The 16,048-nt window shown below is 45.0% G+C and overlaps 1 protein-coding gene and 3 non-coding genes across 4 annotated transcripts; 3 read left to right on the forward strand and 1 right to left on the reverse strand.

The window, feature by feature from the left end:
• Positions 1–382: 382 nt before the first annotated feature.
• LOC145466246 (U2 spliceosomal RNA) lies at positions 383–574 on the forward strand. The gene has a single exon (XR_014041847.1). It is a non-coding gene; the product is annotated as a U2 spliceosomal RNA (small nuclear RNA).
• Positions 575–6,253: 5,679 nt separating this feature from the next.
• On the forward strand, positions 6,254–7,922 carry LOC145486892 (uncharacterized). Its single transcript, XM_081465602.1, has one exon. It carries the CDS (start codon positions 6,418–6,420, stop codon positions 7,465–7,467), a length of 1,050 nt encoding a protein of 349 aa, XP_081321728.1. The 5' UTR covers positions 6,254–6,417; the 3' UTR covers positions 7,468–7,922.
• Positions 7,923–9,113: 1,191 nt separating this feature from the next.
• LOC145465788 (U1 spliceosomal RNA) lies at positions 9,114–9,277 on the forward strand. Its single transcript, XR_014041700.1, has one exon. It is a non-coding gene; the product is annotated as a U1 spliceosomal RNA (small nuclear RNA).
• An 883-nt stretch (positions 9,278–10,160) lies between these two features.
• Positions 10,161–10,279, reverse strand: LOC145465174 (5S ribosomal RNA). Its single transcript, XR_014041533.1, has one exon. It is a non-coding gene; the product is annotated as a 5S ribosomal RNA (ribosomal RNA).
• Positions 10,280–16,048: the final 5,769 nt, after the last annotated feature.

A 16,048-nucleotide genomic window follows, 5' to 3' on the forward strand; every position in this document is an offset into this window, starting at 1 on the left:
ACCAGCAATCTTTTAGCAGGCATTTCTTGACTTCTCTGCAAGTTGTATGCACGTGGAGAGCGAATGTTGATAACGTAGCCGTTTTTTTTCTGCCTGTGTCTGTAGCGCTATCTTAGTAACGGAGTCATTACAGGTCTTTAACATGTTGCCTCGTTTTGGAGGGCAAAAAGGTGTTTGATCTCACTCACCCCTGGAGGCACGTTATCAACTTTGCTGCTGATTTTTGTGGACTTGTGTTGTAGAACAAGTGCGTCTACGACGGCAACTTGCTCCATGGCGTCGGCCTACAGTCGGCTCCAGGCCCCTCGGCGACAGCATATTGACCACCATATCTCAAAGGGGGAAACCCTGGACCACCCTCCTAGGGGAGGGAAGGTCCGGTATCGCTTCTCGGCCTTTTGGCTAAGATCAAGTGTAGTATCTGTTCTTATCAGCTTAATATCTGATACGCTGCTCATTGAGCAGCTCATATATTAAACTGATTTTTGGAACTGGGCTGTGGAAAAGAGGCTTGCCTCGTCCCAGCCACGGGTTGCCTCGGTATAGCACTACCTCCGAGTGCGGCCCACTTCCCCTAGGGGAAGAAACCTTCATTCAATCAAAGAAAGAAATCAAAGAAAGCCTCCTCCTGACACTAACGTCTGGCGTTTTTCTCTGTCGGCAGGCACAGACTGAGGAGGGAAGCTACTCTAGAGCCGCCTAGAAGTGAGGCTGGAGGTTCTAGCACGCCCGCAAAGCACTACCACAAGGATATAGAGGTAAGGAGGTTTGCCTTTGACGGCCCCCGCGTCAAGAATTTTCATACTTACCTGACGCTTTGGAGTATGGCCGAAGGTCCTACCATTGTGGTAGTCTGAGGTCCTTTTCTTCCAACTGCTTGGTAAGTTTCACCAGTTTGATCTGTTTTTTTGGCTGTTTTTTACCCGCCATATTTCCTTCGGGTCTTCTTGTTGGCTTAGAGTCACCCATCCGGAATCTTGATTTTGATAGTTAAGCCAGGTCACCCATCAAGTTGGGCTTAACTTGGTAGGGTCACCCATCCATCTGGGCCCCGGCCTTTTGGGCTTGGCTTCAGGTCCACCCATGTTCTTATATCTCCTTGCTGGGTTTCCCACCCCTTTGGCCCAGTCTTTTCTGGCTGTTGCAATTATTTTGGGCTCACATCTACATCTTAAATGCCTGTTCCTCAGCCTAAAACCGTGGTTATCCATGCCCATGGCATGGTGGCTGCCATGTCTACAAATGTTATAGTGCAAATGTTGTCTAAAAAACTTGACTTTAAAAGGGTTCAATCCATCCAATTTATTCCCAATGGTCGCATTCGGATCACTTTTACATCCACTGAATACCGTAACGCCATCTTGGGGAATAAAGTTTTGTGGCTCGACGATCTTCAGGAGCTCCAGGTTATGGAGTCGGACTCTCCCGTTACATCCGTGTACGTCCACTATCTTCCAGTGGAAGCCGGCAACACCGGGATTCGCTTGGCTCTTGCCCCTTTTGGCAAGGTACTCGACATCACATACTAGCGTTTTTCTGGTTTTAAGGAAATTTCGACTGGCACTCGAATCGTCCGTATGTCTTTGGAACATCACATCCCGTTTCAATGTAACATCCAAGGCTACCCGTGCCGTGTCTGGTATTCTGGTCAGCCGCTCAAGTGCACTATCTGCAATGGGGCCCATAAAGCTGGTGAGTGTCCAGACAAAAATGTGTAAACGTTGCCATCACCCCGGTCACTTTGCTAAGGTCCATCATGCTCCTGCCGGTCCATCCACTGCTCCCAACCCTAATCCCCCTGCCCCTGTCCCTTATCCCCCTGCCCCCACCCGTTATCCCCGTGTCCCCAACCCCGATCCCCCTGCCCCTGTCTCTATGGATCGTAATGCTGCGCCTCCAGCCGATCCCGTGGCAAATCAAGTCCCTCCACCGTTGATGTCTCTCGATCTTTCATCTCCTCATCTGTCTGCGGTGGAGTCGTCTGATGTCTTGGGAGAGTCTTCCCAGGGTGAGCCTGTCTCATTGCAGCGCTCCTTGTTCTCCGGATCTGAGGATTCCATTCATCAATTTACTGAGGAAGAGATGGAGCTTTCCCCTTCTGTTTCCTCATCCCCCTCCATCTCCACCTTTTCCAGCTCAGCTGATGCCAGTCAGAGCATCCTCCAAAATTGCACAATTGTCTCTAGCGACCCACCTGCGGTCGAGCAAATTCAAATCGTATCCACTAATAGTAATGTAGCTGGTCCAAAAGTGGCCACCGTATCTGGTAATAGTAATGTAGCTGGTCCAAAAGTGACCGGAGTATCTAATAGTAATGTTGCTGGTCAAAAAGCGACCACCGTATCTGGTAATAATAATGTAGCTTGTCCAAAAGTGACCAGAGTATCTAATAGTAATGTAGCTGGTCCAAAAGTGACCAAAGAATCTTATAATAGTGTATCTGGTCCAAAAGTGGCCGGGTCTAATAATAGTTCTAATAGTAGTTTAAAGGGTGAATCTACCCTACCCAAATTAAGCCAAAATAGTAATGCTTCTCAGTCTCCCTCTGCTGTTGTTACGGATTCGGACTCGGGTTCTGAGTCCCCATTCAAGACCCCCAACCCCCTAGGCCTCGTCGGGCTCCTTCCCAGAGCCCTCAATGACTGCGTTCTCGCTCCCCATTGGTTCCATCCTCCACTGGAGCTCATAAGGGTATGCCTCAGATGTCACCTGAGCGACCGTCTAGACGCTCCTAGTCTCGTTCAAGCTCCCTCCCTATCTCCTTATGGCTCTGTCCATATTCTCTCTTAATGTCAACGGCCTTCGTGAGTCTTCTAAGCATGATGGTCTTGTGCAGTGGTTGGGATCTCTTCCTGTCACTGCAGATGTTGTGTGTTTACAGGAAACTCATTGTATCTCCGATGTGGAGTGTAATTCTTGGTTTTCTTCTTCTGGATTTAGTTTTGTTCTTTCCCCTGGTACCCATCGTTCCGGCGGCTGCATTATCCTCTATCGATCTCTTCTGCGGCTAGTTAATTCTTGGGGTGAAGTTCCTGGTCGTTCCTTGTTGTGTGAGTTTTCTTTATATGATGTTTCATTTCGTGTGCTTTGCTTGTATGCCCCCAATCGCAACCCTGCTCGAGACCTCTTTTTCAATGGCATTGCTGATGCTGTTGACTCCTCTATTCCAACGGTTTTGTGTGGAGACTTCAATACGGTCTTTGACCATGCCCTCGATCGTTTCGGCTCCTGTGCTCTCTTTTTGAAAAACATTTGTTTACTAAAGGAATTGTTAAAATTGGTGACTTGTTATCCGATACGGGTAAATTTCTTGAAAGCCCTAAAGTGTTGGAAGCGAATCTATCTCCAATCCAGTACTTCAAATTAATAGGAATTGTAGATGCCATACCAAAAGAATGGAGATTAATTATCAAAGAATCACATATTCAACATCAGCAACTATATCCTCAACAGCATTTGGATACAGTGTATATTTATATCGACGAAACCAAATCGGATCTGTTAAAAGCCTCTTCAAAACTTTTGTATAAAGGATTTAAAACAAAGAAACAAACTCCTCCAACCGCCAAAAGGAAGTTGAAGGACAAATATCCAGAGGTTATAGAAGACTGGAAAAAAATTTATTCTTTACCATTCACTGTCACACTTGAAACAAAAATTAGAGAGTTCCAATATAAATTATTAAACGATATAATTTTCACAAATGAGAGGTTATTCCGTTTTAAAATGATTGAATCACCAATGTGCACCTTTTGTTTGAAAGAGGTCGAGTCCCTCGAACATTTGCTCTTTTATTGTGATACAACAAAAGACTTCTGGCGGGCTTTTTCTTCTTGGCTTTCAAACCAGAATGTATCTTTGGACACTTTGACATTTGAAAATATATTGTTTGGAGTGTTCAACAACAACGAAGACTTTATTATCCTGAATCACTTGATACTGCTAGGAAAGTTTTTTATTTATAAATGTAAATTAAATAAAATTAAACCAACATTAACAATATTTTTAGCAAAGACAAAAACCGTTTATTACATTGAAAAAAAAATAGCTACCAAAAATAACCAACTTTATAAACATTACAAAAAGTGGGAAAAACTAATGCCATCTCTTAATAATAGTTGAGCTTAATTTGTAATTTCTCCTTCTCAGCATGTCACTAACTTATTTTCTTTTTTTTTTTCTCTGTATTTGGGTAGCTGCACTATTGTAAACAACGCATTGTATATTCTTTAGGTATAATTAGGCTACGATTAGTAATTATAATTTGTTGTATGTAATCTATTGTAGTTATGACGTATTGTAAGTATTGTAACTAGTGTTATGTCTTGTGTTGTATTGTATGTATTATAACCCAAAATGTTGAAAAAAAAATAAAAATTACAAAAAAAAAAAAAAAAAAATGCCCTCGATCGTTTCGGCTCCTGTGCCGGTGATACCTCGAGGGAGAGTACTCCTGCCTTAACTCGTCTCTTTGACTCATGTTGTATCGTTGACATATGGAGATACCTTCACCCAAATTCTTCCAGCTTCACCTGGAACAGGTGGGACGGTCAGTTTGCGTCCCGCATTGACCTGATGGGATGTCCTTTTCCCTGGATTTCATCTGTGTCAGCTTGTGACATCGTTCCTTTTTCCTTTTGTGACCATTGTGCCTTGTTGTTTACCTTTTCTATTCCTGATGTCATCCCCCCTGGTCCAGGTTTATGGAAATTAAATGTCTCCATCCTTCAAGATACCTATTATACCAAATTGATCACTGACTTCTGGCTTTCTTGGCGTCTTGCTCAAAATAATTTTCCGTCCTTATCTGATTGGTGGGAGCTTGGCAAACTCAAAATTAAAGATCTAACAATTGGAAATTGTTTAAAAAAGGCTAAAGAACGTCGGGCCGAACGAGCCCTTCTATCTCGTCTGGCTGATCACCTAAAATCTCATGTTGACCTTGGTCGTCTATCCTGCTTGGGCCCATATCAATCCACCCTTGCTGAGCTGTCCAGGTTTGACCTTGAGGCAGCTCGTGGTGCTCAAGTTAGGTCTAGGATTAGGTGGGTGGAGGAAGGGGAGCGGTCTTCCGCTTACTTCTTCCGTCTCGAGAAGAAGCAATCAGCTGATCGTCGTATTTCTGCGCTGAGAGAGAGTGATGGCACTATAACCTCTGACATCACTGGCCTTTGTGATTCCATCTCCTCTTTTTATTCTGGCTTCTTCACCTCGGAACCTACAGATGCTGCCGCTCGCGAGTCACTGTTGAGTAACATCTGCTCGACCTTGACTCCTGAGCAGGCCTCTTGTTGCGATGGTCTTCTGTCCGTTGGCGAATGCTGGTCTGCACTACTGGGCATGGCCAAACGTAAGGCGCCTGCCTCTGATGGCCTGCCCATGGAATTTTATGTTAAATTTTGGGATGTCCTCGGTGAGGACCTTGTTTGCGTTCTTAATTCATGCTACCTTGATGGTTGTCTCTCCCACTCTCAGCGCAGTGGTGTAATTTCTTTATCTTTCAAGAAGGGTGATCGCCTTGACATTCGTCATTGGCGCCCGATCGCTCTTCTTAATGTTGATTACAAGCTTGCTTCTCGAGTCATAGCTGGTAGACTCCTCAAAGTTATTCATCTTGTGGTGGAGAAGGACCAAACTTGTGGTGTTCCTGGTCGCTTCATCGGAGAGAATGTAGCCTTTCTTCGTGACGTTGTCGACTATGCCACTCTGTCCAACATTCCGGTTGCTATTCTCTCCCTCGACGAGGAAAAGGCTTTTGATCGTGTAGAATGGTCTTTTATGCATCAAACCCTTCAGTCTATGGGCTTCGGAGACTCCTTTGTCAGCTGGGTTGATCTGTTCTACAATAATGTACGCAGTTTTGTGAATGTCAATGGCTACGTGTCGCAACCTTTCTTGTCTGGTGGTGTGCGTCAGGGTTGTCCTCTGTCCCCATTGTTATATGTCTTGGTTTCCAAAGTCCTAGCTGTCTCCATTCACGCCAACCCAAGAATCGTTGGTCTTTCTCTTCCTGGTGTGCCGGCTCCGCTGCCTCCTATCTCTCAATACGCTGACGATACGTCCATCATTGTCATCTCTGATGATGCCATCAAAGCCACCTTTGAGACTTATTCCATCTACGAGAGAGGTTCTGGCTCCAAACTGAACCTCTCTAAGTCCAAAGGTCTTTGGCTTGGCTCGTGGAATGGTCGCTGAGACCCTCCCGTCAATCTCGACTGGTCTTCTACCAAGATCAAGGTCCTTGGTGTCTTCATCGGTGTTGGAAATCTTGAGGAGTGTAATTGGTCGCCTCGTATCGCAGCTGTTGAAAACGTACTTTCTTCTTGGAGGCAGCGTCAGCTTTCTCTTCGTGGCAGAGCCCTAGTGATCAATGCCCTTGCTCTTTTCCGCATCTGGTATGTGGCTTCACTTATCCACATGCCTGCGTGGGTTCTCAAAGAGCTCAATACTCTGGCTTTTTTCTTAAATTTCTTCTGGAAGTGTAAACGAGACCTATTAGACCTTGGTGGTTTTTCGGTCGTGAGTGTCAAGTTTAAAGTGTGGTCCCTGGTTGCCCAGTGGATCAAACGCTTTGCCAGCTCCCCATCTAGCTGGACCGCTTTCATGCCCTACTGGTTCTCCTCTTGCTTCAATACCAGCCCTGTTGATGTTTTTTCTTGTCCTTTTGACTTTGATCCTAGGGTTCTGCCACGTTTCTACCAGTCGCTCATTCTAGCCTGGTGTTTGCTTGACGGCTCTTTTTCTGCTGGTTGCTCCTCCTTGGTGATGGTGTCATCTTCACCTCACTTTCTGACCCCTGCTTTTGAGATGACGACCAAGTCTTGTTATCAGTACCTTCTGTCTGAAAATTTGGCTACCCCCCACTGTGTCATAAAGTTCCTTCCTACGTTCGGTGTCCTTTATTGGTCTACTACATGGAGGGAGCTTTTCTTCTTCGACCTCGACTGTCAGGTCATCGATCTTTCCTGGAAGATCGCCCATGGTGTTCTCTACACCGCTGCTCGTCTGGCTTCTTTTGGCTATGACTTTAACACGTCCTGCTTTTGTGGTCCGGTCTCCGAGACCCTTGAGCACCTGTTTTTCCATTGTCCTTTGGCTTATAGCGTTCTTTTTTGGCTTATATCCTTAATGTTTGTTTCCTCTCCGTTGGCTCCTTCTCTGGTCTGTCGTCATGCCCTTTTTGGTTTTAACTCCAATGAGTTAGCTGTGGTGCCTCGCGTTTTTGTTTACATTCTCAACGTCTGTAAATACTTCATATGGCACGCTCGGAACGATTTTCGCTTTCGCGTTGTCCGTCCTGGAGCTGCCTCTGTCATCGAGAATGTCAAAACTCGTCTTCGCTTCCATCTTCCTATTCATTTCAAAAGCTTTGTGTCTTCCAGGAAACATCGCTATTTCCATCGCCAGTGGGGGGCCCAAGTTGCTGTAGCATACGTGGTCGGCGATCGTCTCGTTCTTGATCTTTAGTCTCAATCTGGGTTGTGGGTCTTTTGTCTGTCTAAATCTAGACAGCTGTCTTTTGTCTGCTCGAATCTGGGCAGTAGCTGTATGCTCTTAATCTGAACGTTTTTGTTTCTGTGTCCTCTCGTGCTGGGTCTCCTTTATTGGTGTACTGCACAGAGGCTTGTATCAGTTCTGTTTTTGTGTTGTTATGTTTGTCGTTACGTCTGTCCCGTTATCGTCTTTTATGTCGTGTAAAGCCCGTGTCTGTTGAAGTGTGTTTAATTTCTGACCGAGGTAGGCGGGGTTCGATTCCCCGGCAAAGTTGGCAAACTGGCTACGTTGAGTAGGGGTTCCCTACCCTAGGTGGACCATCTGGATGGCTTTGCACTCCCAGCCACTACGATGGATGAGCTTGTAGGCCAGCAAGCATTGCACTGCCCTTCGGGGAGCTTGGCTGTCCACCATAAATATAAAAAACTTACCTGGCGCGGGACACACCTCTATGGACTTTTTGCTAGGTAGTCCCTGCTTAGGTGAGGCCCTGGAAGTTTTTTGTCTTTGAGTTGGCTCTTTTTATGTCTTATGATGGATCTTCCTGTTAAGCCTCCGTGCTATGACACTAAGCATCCATGTTTGTGCATGAAATGTTATGTGTACGACTACGAATGCGATATGTTGTCTCATCCTTCCTTTGAGTTTTCACTTAATGTACCGTCCAGTTTGTCCACTCGTCCGTCTTTTTCTGTTGCTGTTTCTACCTGTGGTTTAGCTAATATTGATGTCCCTGGTGTCGACTCTGTTGCTGTCCAGTCCAGCTGTTCTGTCGAGCCTGGTGCTGTTTCGCCTCCCCGTCCAAGTGGCCCAGCTGTTTCCGTCGCTGTTTCCTCCAGTCCTGTTGAACCTGTTTCGCCTGTTTGTCCTAGTGTTGATGTTTCGCCTGTTTGTTCTAGTCCTGTTACTTCTGTTGCTGCCTCGCATGTCCAGCCTGGTCGTCCTATCAGTTCCGTTGCTGTTTCGTCTCCTCCTCTGCCCAGTTGTCCTGTAAGTTCTGTTCCTCCTCGTGTTCGGCCTCGTCCTGTTTTGCCCAGTCGCCCTGTTAGTCCAGTTGCTGCGCCTTTCCGTTTGCTGCCCAGTTTTCGTTCACCTTTTCTTTCGCCTGTCGTCCGTCCTGCATTGTTGCCGAGTTGTTCTCCGTTTTTCCCGTTGGCTTGCTTTCTCTTCATTATGATTCCTGTCTTGCTGCCCACTCCGTTTGGTCTTGTTCTCTCGTTTTTCCCTGTGCTTCCTTGAGTTTGGACTGTCGTTTTTGGACTGATTTGTTGTTGTTGTTTGGTCTTGGTTTGTTTTAGTTGCATATTGGTGGCGAAACTATTCTTATAGGATTAGTCTGTCGACAAGTGTCCCTTTTTGGGGTCACTTTTCACCGTTCCTCTGGAACAGTGTATGTTTGTCCTGTTGTCCGACCTTTATTACCTGTTCGTCCCTCGTTTCTTTGTTTCTATGTTTTTTTGTCTATAGGGGCGGGGTTCGATCCCTCGGTGAGTTTGACGTGCTGGTGCACCCCCGTTTTTTGGTGAACCATTGTTGTTTGACGGGCTAGTACTGTTCGACTGGCTGGCATTGCACTCTCCCTTTTTAGGGTGGCCTGGCCATTCACCAAAAAACATAAAAAACTTACCTGACGCGGGAGGTACTGTGATCAAGGAGGCAGTCCTCTCAAGGCGAGGCGCTTTCATTGCACCTTGATCGGGTTGACCCTTGCGATTACCCCAAATGTGGGTAACTCGAGCGTATAATTTCTGGTAGTGGGGTCCTGCGTTCGCGCTCGCTCCCGAAAAAGTGCAAGTGTTGGCCCCTGAGTGGTGGATGGTTAATGATTGACACTTTGCTTTGTTCGTCAGTTGGCTGGGCCGGGCTGGACGACTGGGCACAGTGAACAACGAAGGAACGTGTCAAGCAAGCCAAGGATTTCCAGCTGCAACTGAAAAGGCGAGTGCGCTGGAACTTGTGTTGTCATGCATCCATGTTGCACTGAACTGAAGAAGGTGGCTTTTCCGACTTGCGTTTGTTTCGGCAGGCGGTCAATCATTGACTCGATCCCCGCCAAGTTTGTCCTCGAAGTAACGTTCGTCGACTTACAGTATGGAAAGAGCAAAGGACAAGGAAAGTAACAGGAGAAGTGCTGGCCAAACCGTGAGTTGATTTCTACCTTACGATTGTTGTGTTGGTGGTTCGTTGACTAAACTAGACAACGGTCCGAGCCTCTGACATTCTCCAAGTCAAGTCATGAATAGAATTGTTTTGACGGCTGGAATTCGTGTCGACCGTTAATATGCAACGGCTCGTGTGTGTTGTTTGCTTTGCCGTTGTTGATCGGGCGCATTTCTTTGGGAATTGGCGTAGTTTTCCGCACTTTTAGCTGCTTGAAAACTATTCTGCAAGGCAGAATATCATTTTGCTTTGAATTATTTGATGTCACACGCCAATTTGATGTCATAAATAACCGTTTCGCACGCAAACGTTAGCGCGCGAGACTTCGATTCTAATTTATCCCGCGATCATTTTAAGGGTACTTTTCATGTTTTCTAGCTATCTTTTGAGTCTCCTGAAATGTGTAAAAAGTTATTTGTGCTTTCCAGCCACTGGAATAGCCAAAGTTGGTAGTAAAAGAAAGAGAAAATGAACATATGCAAAATAAAACGGCCGAGAAAATGAAAAGTCTACAACACGGGGTATTCCCAGGCGGTCACCCATCCAAGTACTAACCCCGCCCGACAGGGCTTAACTTCGGTGATCGGACGAGAACCGGTGCTTTCCCTGTGGTATGGTCGTAGACAAGAGAAAGGGCTGAAAATTTAGTCTTTTAGACGAGCCACCAAAGAAAAAGCAAAGCAATAATAGCAACCAGCAATCTTTTAGCAGGCATTTCTTGACTTCTCTGCAAGTTGTATGCACGTGGAGAGCGAATGTTGATAACGTAGCCGTTTTTTTTCTGCCTGTGTCTGTAGCGCTATCTTAGTAACGGAGTCATTACGGGTCTTTAACATGTTGCCTCGTTTTGGAGGGCAAAAAGGTGTTTGATCTCACTCACCCCTGGAGGGGCGTTATTAACTTTGCTGCTGATTTTTGTGGACTTGTGCTGTAGAACAAGTGCGTCTAGAACGGCAACTTGCTCCATAGCGTCGGCCTACAGTCGGTTCCAGCGCCTCGGCGACAGCATATTGACCACCATATCTCAAAGGGGGAAACCCTGGAGCACCCTCCTAGGGGAGGGAAGGTCTGGTATCGCTTCTGGGCCTTTTGGCCAAGATATTTTGTTCTTCAAGGTGAAGCTGTATCGGATTGTGTCCAGATTTGACGTGTTCCTGGCGGAAGCCCTGGCCTTTTTTGGCCCATTTTTTTCGCTTTCCTGGTGGAAGCCCTAGCAGAATTAGCGCAGGCCTTCCCGGAACGCATCCGTAGCGTCGTGATGTCATGCTCAACGATGACAGAAAATTTCTACGAAGCTTTCTCTGATACGGAGCTAGGTGATTTAGATCTTGGAGATGTTGAAGATGCTGTTAACGCCCCTTCCTATGCTGAAGCTGCAGCACGTGGAACTTCACCTGACCAGAGTAACCAGAATGATGCGGATGGAGGTGAGCATCAGAGTGAACATGGGGCTAGAGAAGAGCCTTTTACATATGGCCAATTTTGCATCCTCTCTGACTTTGAATGGGATCATTTTCATCCCTTAAATGTAACCCCGGATAGGCCATGCACGGCCTTTTTCAAAGTATCTGAACAATACACCGCGAAACAACTCTTTGACAGCTTCTCACGAATTGGAATTCCAGCCAGTGCAGTGCGGTGTCTCCAATGCAAGCCCACAGGCGAAGTCATTGTTACCTTCAGTAATGCCGACTACCGTGCTCGTTTTCTCCAACATTCCCCACTGATTGAATGTCGTCGCTTTGCTACACACCCTGATTCTGATCCGCTGGTTTTCTTAACCGTCTATGATGCACCATATGAGTTGCCAGATTCAGCCATAGAACATCGACTCTGAGCTTACTGTAAAATCTGCTCTCGTAGACGTGGCAGACTGCAGGGTATCCTGATACCTGTAACAGTCTCTGTCATTATCGCGTAAGTCTCCACCGAAGTGTGCCTTGTTATCTACGCTTTGGAAAATTTCAGCTGCGCTTCTACCACGATCGTCAAACAAAAACGTGTCGGAAGTGCAGTTCTCCCGATCATCTTGCCCGCGAGTGTGATAATACCGTTTGCTTTAATTGTGATACCATTGATCACACCGCGAAAGATTGCACACAAGATATGCGACGCTGCATTTGCAAGTCAACGGAATATAGAGCAATTGACTGTCCCCTTTGTTGGTATCGGCACCCCGCCACCCATCAGCCTTACCCTCCCTCGGAAGATAACCCAGCCCGTGAAGATCCTGACCCCGAGGCGGACCCTGATCCACCTGCAGATCCACCCACCCCTCCTGCCGCGGGTGATGTTAATCTAGAGCCTGCCCCGAATCAAGAGATTGAAATTATTGCCTCTGCGATTTCTTCAGACAGCAACGAGATTGACATATCTGGCACTGACCCTCCTGTACAAGGCGGTCCTGAGGATCTCCTTTTAGACTCTCAGGGGTTTCTAGTTCCCCAGCCTAGTCCTCATGATCTGCCTGAATACCCAGTGACTGTGGCACCCTCCTCCCAAGATAGTGTTTTGATTGAAGATTTAGCTATGAGTGATGATGCTTCTGACGATGATATTGGAGAAACTGAAGGAACTTCCACCACTACTGAAGAAAATCTTGCTGCCAGTGCTCAACTTCTTGCCTCTGCGCAGGTTATCCAGGAGGCCTTGCCTTTAGCCTCGGCACTCAAACGGCCTAAACAACAAAGGAAAAAAATTGGCTGCCGCGGTCCAGCTAAATTGATGTTTTTTTTTCGCAAATGTACCAGCTTGCAAACCGACCTCGCCAATGATTATCTCCTCTGGGAAGAAATCTTCCCTGTTTTCTCAGCCTTCAGATCCTGCTAATAGTAAGGATGATTGCCCTGATAATTCTGCCCCCACATGAGTCTTCAAACTTTCTTCAATCAATTTGCGTGGTTTTAATTCCCGCAAAGGGAATTTGATCTTTGATCCTGATTTTAATTTTGATCTTTGTTTGGTACAAGAAACGTTACTCTCGTGTGAAAAATCAATTAACGACTCCGCTTCCCGCTGGGCCGGGCCGAGTTTTTGGTCTCCGGCGGTCGGGAAACAGGGAGGCGTTCCCATTTTGATGAATGAAAATTCTGATGTGAATGTCATTTCTTGGCTTAAAGACTCATGTGGACGTGTCTTAAGTTTACTCGTAGAAATAGCTAATATACGCTTAAACGTAGTTAACATATATGCCCCTGTGGATTTAACCGATCGTAAAATTTTCTTTGATAAGCTTCGTGAATTTTTCTTCCCGTCTGATCATGTTATTATCGGAGGAGATTTTAACTGTTATGATAACGAGCTTGATAAATTTGGTGGCAATACTTCTCTTGCCAAATATTTGTCACATTTCAAATCCACTTTCAGTCTTGTGGATATTTGGCGTAAACGCCACCCACGAGCTCGTCAAATGTCTTGGTTTAATGCCGATTCGTCCATTGGTAGTCGCCTGGATAAATTTTTGATATCTACAAACCTTGTTGACTTTACCGACAAGTGTGATATCTCAGCTTGTTGCATGTCAGATCATGATTTTGTGAACCTTTGTCTAGATTTTGCAGACTTATCTCTCCGGGGACCTGGAGTTTGGAAATTTAATAATTCCCTCCTCTATGATGACAGCTTTTGTGAATACATTTCTGGGCGTATTTCGGATCTTGCTTCATGTAAAATCTCCTTCGAGTTGGTTAAATCCTGGTGGGATTTTTTTAAAACCTCTCTCAGGAGCGATGTTTTTTCTTTTGCCAGGGAAAAGCGCAGATCTCTGAATAGTGAACGCATTTCCCTGACAAATCGCTTAATTAGGTTGAGGTGCCAGCTTATTCATGGCGATCTTTCTCTCTCCTGAAATGGTTTTATTGAATCTCAACTTGCTGCTCTCGTTGATCGTGCCTCCGAAGGTGCGAAAATACGCAGTCGAGTACAATGGTTAGAAGAAGGTGAGAAACCTTCGCACTATTTCTTTAAATTAGAGAAAGAGCGTTACGAATGGAATCAAGTGAACACAATCCTTAACTGTTATGGTGTTGAAGTTTCTAGCCGCGAAGAACTTGAAAAAGCTCATGTTGAATTCTATACTGGGCTTTTCTCTGTTGAAGACATTGACATCGATTGTTGTGACAAACTATTAAATGAGATTTCTGTTTTTCTATCAGATTCGGACCGTGCTCTCTGCGAGGGAGCTATTTCCCTCGAGGAGCTCACCTCTTCTCTTAAAACGCAGAACACTGGTAAGGCCCCTGGTCCAGATGGTTTTACCTCTGAATTTTACACGAAATTTTGGAATTTATTATGACCTTTACTGTTTGATGTCATCAACGACGCCTTCATGGATGGTGAACTTCCTGAATCAATGAAAACTAGTATGACTAGATTAATTTTCAAGAAACGCGGTAATATTAAGGATCTCAAGAATTGGCGCCCGATTTCATTGCTTAATGTTGATTACAAAATTTGTTCTAAGGCTATCACTCTTCATGTTTGTCCAAAGTTCTTCATGTTATAGTCCACCCAGACCAAACCTGTTCAGTTCCGGGTCGCTCCATTTCCAACAATATCATTATGTTAAGAGATACTCTTCATTATATAGAGCTAACAGATGAAACAGGCATTCTTGTTAGCTTAGATCAAGAGAAAGCTTTTGACCGAGTTAACTGTGACTTCTTAATGGCGCTTTTAAGACATTTTGGGTTTGGGCCCGATTTCTGTAAATGGATCACTACCTTTTATTTTGGTGCTAATATGCAAATTATCTTAAATGGCTGGCTTACTAACTCAATCTCACTAGATTGTGGGGTTAGACAAGGGGATTCCCTGTCCCCCCTTTTGTACATATTATGTGTAGAAGTATTAGCGTGTTCAATTAGGAATTGTAAGACCATTAGAGGCTTTCTCCTCCCGGTGCGAGCGGGAAACAATTCAAAGTCCGACAATACGCAGATGATACGACATCTTTTGTTAAAGATTATAACTCCCTTGTATCTCTATTTACTTTAATTTCGATTTATGAGAAAGGCTCTGGTGTAAAACTTAATCGCTCTAAATCTGAAGCGATGTGGTTGGGAGCGTGGCGTTCACGCACAGATGAACCTTTGGGCTTGACCTGGGTTCGAAAAATAAAAATTCTAGGTGTTTTCTTTGGTACTGTATCTGTTGAGCTAGATAATTGGCAGTCAAAGATTAACAAATTAGAGAAATTACTTAATTTGTGGAAATCACGCTCCCTATCTCGTATAGGTAAAAGCCTAATTGTTAATGTTTTAGGATTAAGTAAGTTTCTTTACCTAGCTAAGATCCTAATTCCCCCTAGCTGGTTTTTTTTCTTGAGTTAACCAGCTTATATGGCCCTTTTTATGGGGTTCGAAAATAGAAACTGTTAGTAGAAACAAGTGCTACCTTCCTGCCCTCTCTGGCGGGTTGAACGTGACTAACTTAGAATTGAAATGTATGGCTTTACGCCTTTCTTCAGTAGTTTCCACGCTCAACCTGTCAGAAGATTCATGCTTTTTCTTATGTAAGTACTTCATTGGAAGTCATCTTGCACCTCGTTGCCCAGAATGGCGTTCTCTTTGAGATAATTCCTCTCCTAGTGCAACTCAGCCCACGTGTTTCTACAGTAAGTGTCTTAATAATCTTTCTAAAATTGACGTCTTGCTTACTGATAAGACGCTTCTTTCAACCAAGAAAATCTATCAACATCTACTCAAGGAAAACTCATCACCCCCGATTTTACCTTATACGTGGTCTGCGATCCTTGGTCCTGGGTTTGTTATGAAAGACCATTGGGCCAGGGTTCTCGACTCCTTCACAGAAAATTTTAAGAACGACTTCCTTTGGTCAATTACTCTTAGAGGCGTTAAAGTTCGCAACTCTTTAAAGAACTGGGGGTATATTGCCTCCGACTGTTGCGCTTACTGCAATAGGAAAGAGACAATAGACCACTGTTTTTTGAACTGCCTTAGGGTTAAGAGAGTGTGGTCCCATTTTGTACCGTCTCTCTCCCTTTTGTTAGAAATTCCCTTCTCGGCTAATGTACTTACCGTCTTTTTCTTGCGATGGCCTTCGCATCACAGAAAGAAAGATGCGATTGGTTCCTTTTAAATTAAGTCAATAGTTTATGCTATTTGGACCTTCCGAAATAAGACAACCTTCCACAATGGGAATGAATCTTATAAAGCGATTATCAAATACGTACTCCATATATCTAGCAGAATCAAGCTTGACTCTTTTCGTTTATCCCTTTCTCATTTTCGTGCCTTATGGATATCCCCTGGTTTTTCTTCTGTTGAACATGATACTCTCCGCATCTTTCTTTCATAGTCTCACTTGGGTTTAGTTTTCCGTGCGTGGATCTCATCTCTGAGTAGCGTGATCATAGGCTCTTTTGGGGGATCCT

Source organism: Orbicella franksi, chromosome 1 (genome assembly GCF_964199315.1).
Source record: "Orbicella franksi chromosome 1, jaOrbFran1.1, whole genome shotgun sequence".
Lineage (NCBI taxonomy): Eukaryota > Metazoa > Cnidaria > Anthozoa > Scleractinia > Merulinidae > Orbicella > Orbicella franksi.

Bases quoted from the DNA above. Each gene is read 5' to 3' on its own strand.
- LOC145486892 (XM_081465602.1), top strand. From the start codon at position 6,418: ATGCCTGCGTGGGTTCTCAAAGAGCTCAATACTCTGGCTTTTTTCTTA.